Raw genomic sequence first — 7,633 nt, 5'->3', positions numbered from 1 at the left:
CAGGCAGAGCTTCTGGAGGTGAGAGTCCCGGGACCGCCGGCAGGGGGAGCCCAGGAGCCATCCGACTGCCCGCCGGCTCAGCAACTGTCTCCTCGCTGCCGTCCTGCAGGTTCGACGTGAAGACACAGAAGGTGGATCCCCAGAGCGCCACTCCAGTGGACCAGATGTTCCCCGGGGTGCCCATAAGCACGCACGACATCTTTCAGTACCAAGGTGAGGGATGAGGACGAGGGTCGGGGGAGGATCCCTCCCTGAGACACCTCCCACGGTAGGGTCCCCTGCCTTAGTGATTGGTCAAATTCTGAGAGAGAAAGAAAAAGCCCATAGAGATTGAGGCAAATGCCCCAGCACAGGTGAGTTCCCTATAGAGGCAGGAATCTTACCAGATCATTCAGGGACACAGGAGCACAACCAGAACTACGACCCAGATTTCCTGTCTCCCCAGCTGAAAGCCCTTTCCCCTACAAGTAGGGATACTGCCACTGGGGATACAGTGATAAATAAGACAGTTCATAGCTGTGTGTCTTTGGGCAAGTCACTGCTACTCACAGAGCCTCAGTTTCCCCATCTGTAAAATGGGAGTGGTAGCTGGAGTTACACTTGCTTTCTCTTTCTCACTGCTCACCTCCAATCAGCTGACAAGTTCTGTTGACTCAGCCGCCATAATATTCACAGGCTCCTCTGCAAACACCCTAGTCCAAGCCATACTGGTTGTCCAATACCTTTAATATATTCTGTGAGAGTAGGGAGGGGCCAGGAGTGGAGGGCAATGGTTTTGTGGGTGACTCTAGACCCATTCCAAGGTGAAAGAAACTAACATGACCTGATCTGATCCCCTCCCCCCTCCTCATCCCCTCCCACTACTCCTGTCATTCCCTTTGCTCTGCTCCACTCACACCAGCCTCTGGCTGTTCTCTGAACACATCAAGGTCATTCCCAGCTTAGGGCTTCTGTGCCAGTTGTTCCCTCTGTCTGGAAGGTTTTCTCCCCAGATTGTCACTGGGCTGCCTCCCTCTCATCCTTTAGGTCTCAGCACTGAGGCCACCTCTTTGGAGAGACCTTCTCTGACCCTCATTATCTGTGCACTTGCTCGCTCGCTTTTAATATTTCCTCCATCGCTTTCTCCATTGTCAAAACCAATCTCATTTATTTATGCATTTGCTTGTTAATCGTCAGTCTTACCCCACTAGGGTGTAAGCACCAGAAGAACTGAGGTCATGCCTGCATTTTTCCTCTGCTGTATCCCCAGTGCCTCTAACAGTGCTTGGCACGATAAATATTGTTGGATGAATGAATGGGATTTGTTGAGTGAATTGTTCTGAGTATCGACTGTGTGCCAGGCTCTGTGTCAGTGCTTTGGACAAGGAGGTCTGTGCCCTCCAGCATCTCTGTGGGGGGCGGAGGGGGGACACAGGTGTCCTATGAAAACCTTGGAAAGATCTCGAAAGGGCAGGAGGGATGACTGTAAAGATCTGACTCCTGTTTCTGTATGTGTATGTGGGAAGGTTGGAATCACCCCTCTTGGTCCTGCCTTTCCCTTGCAGAGAAAGCTTACTTCTGCCAGAGTCGCTTCTACTGGCGCGTGAGTTCCCAGAATGAGGTGAATCAGGTGGACTATGTGGGCTACGTGACCTTTGACCTCCTGCAGTGCCCCGAGGACTAGGGCCCCCCAGCCGGCTTCAGCACTGCAGTGGGAGTCCCCAACAGGGGCCATCGCGATAGGGGATGAGCCAGTCTGCCGGATCCAAACTGGTGGGTCTGTTCTGAAGGACAAGGAGAAGGGGAGGTGGGCTGGGCCCTCTCTGCCCACATTCTTTTTTTGTTGGAATGTTTTTAATAAACTTGGATTCTTTAACCTTTAGGAGCAGATTAATGTATGTATTGTATGCATGCAGGCATATATGTGTGTAACCAACAGAGGGCTTACTATGCGCCAGGCAATGTTCTAAGCACTTCATAAATATTAACGTTCAATCCTTCCTATTAGGAAGGTATAATGTAATTACTCCTATTTTATAGCTGAGGAAATGGCCAACCTATTATTCATTCATCAAACATTTATTGAGCCCTTACATGGAGCCAGGCCCTGTGCCGGGCACTGGGGATAGAGAAATGAGTTAGACTATGTTTCTATCCTCAACGACCTCTCAGTGGTCCTCAAATTTTTGGGTGCCTGAGAGAGCCCTCGCAACTTGCTTAAAATGCAGGCTCCGGGCTGCAACCCCAGAGAGTCCAGCTTAGTTACAAGGGTGATGATTCTGTGCCTGGTAGGGGTGGGGTCACACTTGGAGAGTGTGCAGCGTGTGACCCTTTTTCTAGAATAATGGCGCACGCGCGCGCGTGTGTGTGTTTGTGTGTGTGGTTCTGTGTGTTGTGGTTGAAGTCAGGAGACATTTCCCAGCCAAGATGACATGTGAACTTGAACTGCGTCCGGAAGGGTGAGCAAGAGTTTCTTCTTGTGCAAGGAAGACTGTCTTCTTCGAGGATAATTTACCAAGAACCATTAAACCTAAAAATGTTCCTACTCTCTAACCCTCGCCCATGTGCGCACAAAGCAACACCTAGAAGGACGTGAATTGCAGCATTGTTCATAGAATGAGAAACTGGCAACAACCTAAGTGCGCAGAAGCAAGGCAGTGGATAAATAAAATATGGATTACATACATGATGATAGGAACTACCCCTAGCACAGCACTATGTGCCGGGCACTGTTGCACGTGCTTTATGTGCGTTAACACAGCCAATCCTTAAAACAACCCTATGAGACAGGTACTACTCTTACCTTAGAGGTACTATTACTATTGCTATCACTCCCTCCCCCCGCTTTATAAATGGGATAACTGTGGCACAGAATTACACAGCTGACCTGCAGTCTCCTAGCTGGTGAGTGGTGACCTTGGGATTGGAATGTGAGCTCTCAGGGAAATGCTGGGAGGAGAGAAAAAGCAAGGGGGCGTGTGGGGGAACTAGAAATGGCTCAGAACTCTAGTATGTGGTTTGAGCAGAGAGGATTCTGGAATGGTTGAGATGGGAATGGTGGTGTGGGCTAGATGAGAGAAGGTCGAAGTGGCAGGCGGAGGAGGATGGATTTGACCCTCCAGGATGGCAGAGGGACTTGACTGAAGGGTCGGGCCAGGTGAGTGGAGGCGAGGGGCTTGGTCAGCTTTGATCATCTTCCACACCCGGGTCCCCGGGTGGGAGTGTAAGGAGAGGTTCAGGGAACTTCCTCCTAAGCTTCCTGTGGGTGGGGCCCCTCTCTCTTAACTCAGCCCTTTCTCACTCAGGAATGACCCACTTCCACTGGCATACAAATGTTCCTTAATATGGCTTGTTTAAAATCCCTCTAGACCCCTGTCTCTCAGTTCTGTTCCATTTCTCTACTGCCCACCCCCATCCACAGGAAAACTTCCCCAAAGTACGGTTTCTACTCACTGTCTCCCATTCTCTTCTCAGTCATCTGCAACCTGGCACCCACTGCACTCCTCCACTGAAATGACTCTCTTCAAAGCCACCTGTGATCTTCCCGGAGCCCGATACAGTGGGTACTTCTCTGGGCTCGTTCCATACCATCTTCCCTGTGATCTCGTCTAGCCCCGCAGCTTTACACAGTATCTCTCTGCTAAAGATGCCGAAATTTACATCCCCAGCCTTATCCTCTCCCCTGAGCTCCAGAATCAGATGTTCGACTGCCACCTCCGCGTGATCCTTAGGTGCCGAAGAGATATCTCAATATACTGGGTGCACCTGAGCTCTCGGGTGCCACCTTCCAAGCATACTCCTCCATCGGTTGTCACCACCTTAGTAAAAGACAACGTCATCTGCCCTCAATCGAGCTTAGAACCTGATCAGTCTTAAAATCTAGGAATCTGTTAAACTCCTTATTCTGGCACAGGGTATCTCAACCTCGGCACTATTGACAATTTGGATCAAATTATTCTTAGTTGTGTCCTACAATGTCCATACATTGTAGGATGTTTGATGTCTTCCTCCAAGAGGTAGTAGGATCCATGGACATCTAGATGCTAGACCCACGCAGGGTCAGTCTCCCTCCCTCTATCACAGGCCCTAACATGGGGACAGGGTGCAGGGAGGCGATGGTGAATCTGTGGCTCCTGGCTGGCAGTCTTGGTGTAGGACTAGACGGCACAGGTGGCCTCTACCAACTAGATGCAGTGCCACCCTCCTCCAGTTGTGACAACAAAAACGTCTCTGAATATTACCAAACGTTCCCTGGTGGGCAAAACTGCCCTGAGTTGAGAACCATTGCTCTAATGTAACAAACCTTCAGACAGCTTGACCCGTCATGAGTGTACATTTCAACAAACTGAACACGACTGTCTAACCAGCAACCAGATCAAGAAACAAAACATTCTTAGCACCCTAAAAGCCCCCTCATGCCCCTTTATAATCACTACCCCTTCATCCCAAGAGTTACCACCATTACTTCTAACAGCTTAAAGATAGATTTTGACTATTTTTTACTTTATTTAAAGAGTATTTTACGGTATATACTCTTGCGTCTGGCTTTTTTAAAAAAATTAATTTATTTTATTTATTTATTTTTGGCTGTTTTGGGTCTTTGTTGCTGCGCGCGGGCTTTCTCTAGTTGCGGTGGGCGGGGCTAGCTTGTTGTGGTGCGCGGGCTTCTCATTGGGGTGGCTTCTCTTGTTGCGGAGCACGGGCTCGCTCGAGGCCCGCGGGCTGCAGTAGTGGCACATGGGCTCAGTAGTTGTGGCTCACGGGCCATTTCTTTGGGGCATGTATCTTGGAGTGGAACTGCTGAGTAGACAGGTATGTATAAGTTCAGCTTTAGCTGACGGAACAATTTTCCCAAGTGGTGTTGCCCATCTATACTCCCATCAGCAGTGCATGAGAGTCTAGGAGTCCTCCTTGACCCCTCTTTCCTTTACATGCAATGTCCAATCCAGCAGCAGGTCCTGTAGGTTCTACTTCCAAAATGTATCTGGAATTGGACAACTGCCACCACCGTAGCCCGGCTAATCATCACCACTTACCTGGGGGTTGCAGGAGCCTCCTAATTGACTCCCAGCTTCCACTCCTGCCCTTAGTTGAGTCTTCACCCAGCAGCCATCGTTCCCCTACTCAAAAACTTCCCATGACTTCCCTTGTAGATTAGAAAAGAATCGAGACTCCTCCCTGAAGCCTTCAAGAGACCATACGATCTGCCCTCCTCTCCTCACTCATCTCCATCACTCTACTCTCCGTTCACTCTGCTCCAGACACACTGGCCTTCTTGCTGCTCCCTGAACAGTCCAGGCTTCTTTTCACCCCAGGGCCTTTGCACTTGCTATTTTCTCTGCTACAGAGCTCTTCCCCCAGATCTTTGCTTAGCTGGCTCCTTCTCATCAGTGAGCGCTCAGGTCAAATATCACATCTTCTGAGAGGTCTTCTTAGACCATCCCCTAAAGTAGTCCTTCCCCCTAGTCATTACCCCTTGGCCCTACTTTTTCTTCTTAACATATACCACAGTCTCAAATTATCTTGTCTATGCGTTTGCTCACTTGTAATCTTTCTCCTCTCACTCATTAGAATTTGAGCCACATGAGGGCAGGAAGCCAGTCGATCTTATCCAATGCTGTATCAGTGCCTAGCACCAAAGCCTCAAACACAGGCGCGCTATCAAGATGTGCTGAATGAGTGAATTAAACCCAGGTGTTTAGGAGACCCCAGCCGAGGAGGGCCCGGGGTCCTGGTGCAGGGGTGGCTCTCAGCAGCAGGTTGGATCCTCAAGCGCTTCCAGTGGAATTGACAGCCCAGGGCCTCAAAGCGCAGTGGCCAGATACAGTGGCTCAGCACAGAGGGCACTAGGACCCTGCGCGGCGCCGCGGCCGGCGGGGGGCGGCCGGCGGGGATGGGGCAATACGCTCTTTCTGCCTCCTGGAGCCCGGCTGCGGCCACTTGTGCGATCCGGGCCCGTACCGCGGCCGCCCGGCTCCTTTCCGCACCATGAGCCGCAGGTTCACTGTCACTTCACTGCCCCCCGCGGGGCCTGCCGGGACCTCTGACTCGGAGTCCCACCGGCATTCAGCAGCCGATCTCCGTCGCCTCTCAGGGGAAGACGCCAAAGGTAGAGGCCCCAGGGGGCGGGGCCTGCCGGAGTGGGGCGGGGCGAGAGAAGGGGCGGGGACACGGTGGGCGGGCCTTCTGTTGGGAAGGGTGGGACCAGGACTGGTAGGCAGAGGGTCCCAGCCGAAGGCCAGAGAAGGGAGGGGAGGTGGGACCTAGAGAACTGGGGGAAGGCTGGAGGGGAAATGACGAAGGGAGGGACCACATTTGAGGTGGGAGGGGACACAGGGAAGAGGGTGGGGCTAGAGGCGAAGGGGCGGATCTTATAAAGAAGCTAGGGTCCAGGGTGCTGGGCCGGAGCGCAATAAAGGGGCGGGGTCATCTCGGGTAGGGGGCGGGACCAGAAGGGAAGAAGGTGGAACCAGGGAAAGGGAGGGCCGTGTGCGTCCACAGCCAATACGGTGGAGGCAGGACTATCTCGTTTTGGGGGCAGAAAAGGGCGGGACCAGAGACGAAGGGGTTGGGCTAGTAGTATAGGAGTGGAGTTGAGGGAGGGAGGAGACCTGAGTCCGGGTCGCGAGGTCTCCAAACCTCAGTCACCCAGGAGGCGTCGCGGACAGCACCTGGGGATCCTGGGAAGAAGACAGGAGAATGAGAAATTTGGACCCCGGGCAGCTAGATCCTGGCAGGATTCCGTGGGCACTCTAGTCCCGTCCCTGGGGGATTCACTTAGCTCCTTCTACTCCAGCTCCACAGGCGGTGGGTGGAGCCAGCTCAGGCTGTGTTGGGGGCGTCTTCCTGGAGGGCCCACTGCAGTGGTCTTGTAATGGAAGTTACATGCAGGGTACAGAAGAGAGAGGAGGGAAGGGATCCTTCTAGGCTTCGGTGAAGAATTAGCATCCTGGATGCACACACAGTCTTCTCCGCAGGGGCCACTTTTCAGGGGTCCCCTGCCTGACTCTGGGCCCCTCAGGCCTGAAAGGAACGTGGAGAACTCGCTTGAAATGGCCCCAGCGCAGGGAGGAGGAAGAGCCTCCCCGGGCCGCCAGGGGTCGCTGCTGAGCCGCAGGTGAGCTCACCCTGACCCCAGCAAAACTAAGCACCAAAAACCCTTTAGGGGTTTATTTGGCGAACCTCTGCATTGGATAGATGACCAAACTGAGGCCTATATTTCAGCAGGGCTCCAGTCCCGTGAACCAACCGCCTCCTGGACGTTGTCATTCAGATATTGGGGGGCTCTTTCCTTTCTTCATCTTTCCCATAATCTGCCTGTCCCTTTTCTCATTTTCACAGTTGGTATAGACGTAGATACACAAGCATATTTTACATCAGCCACTATAATTATTGCTATCCCCACAGGAGTAAAAGTCAGAGCTCTAGAAGCCATTCTCAACGCCCCCTTTTCTCTTCCCACCAGATCTGATTGGTCCTCATGTCTTGGCCACTTCACCTTCAAAACTTATCCTGAATCTGGCCACATCTCTCCTCCTGTCATCATCACCCTGGTCCAAACCTCCATCATCTCTCACGTGGCCATGACCACAGGCTCCTCACTGGTCTGCCTGCCTCCAATCCTGTTCACACCACACAACGCCCCCCTCCCGCC

General features: G+C 52.4%; 1 protein-coding gene across 1 annotated transcript in view; it reads left to right on the top strand.

The window, feature by feature from the left end:
* The window catches only part of MMP9 (matrix metallopeptidase 9), a 9,162-nt gene extending 7,499 nt beyond the window's left edge, over nucleotides 1–1,663 (top strand). The window contains exons 11-13 of the mRNA XM_007451629.1: nucleotides 1–18; nucleotides 110–213; nucleotides 1,545–1,663. The exon at nucleotides 1–18 is cut by the window's left edge and continues 127 nt beyond it. Coding sequence (XP_007451691.1) covers nucleotides 1–18; nucleotides 110–213; nucleotides 1,545–1,663 — 241 coding nt within the window. The remainder of the gene's footprint in view (nucleotides 19–109; nucleotides 214–1,544) is intronic.
* Nucleotides 1,664–7,633: the final 5,970 nt, after the last annotated feature.

The sequence above is a fragment of the Lipotes vexillifer genome, unplaced genomic scaffold (assembly GCF_000442215.2).
Source record: "Lipotes vexillifer unplaced genomic scaffold, Lipotes_vexillifer_v1.1 scaffold2049, whole genome shotgun sequence".
NCBI lineage: Eukaryota > Metazoa > Chordata > Mammalia > Artiodactyla > Lipotidae > Lipotes > Lipotes vexillifer.
Note: the sequence above shows the minus strand (reverse complement) of the source record. Positions and strands in the feature narration are given on the sequence as shown.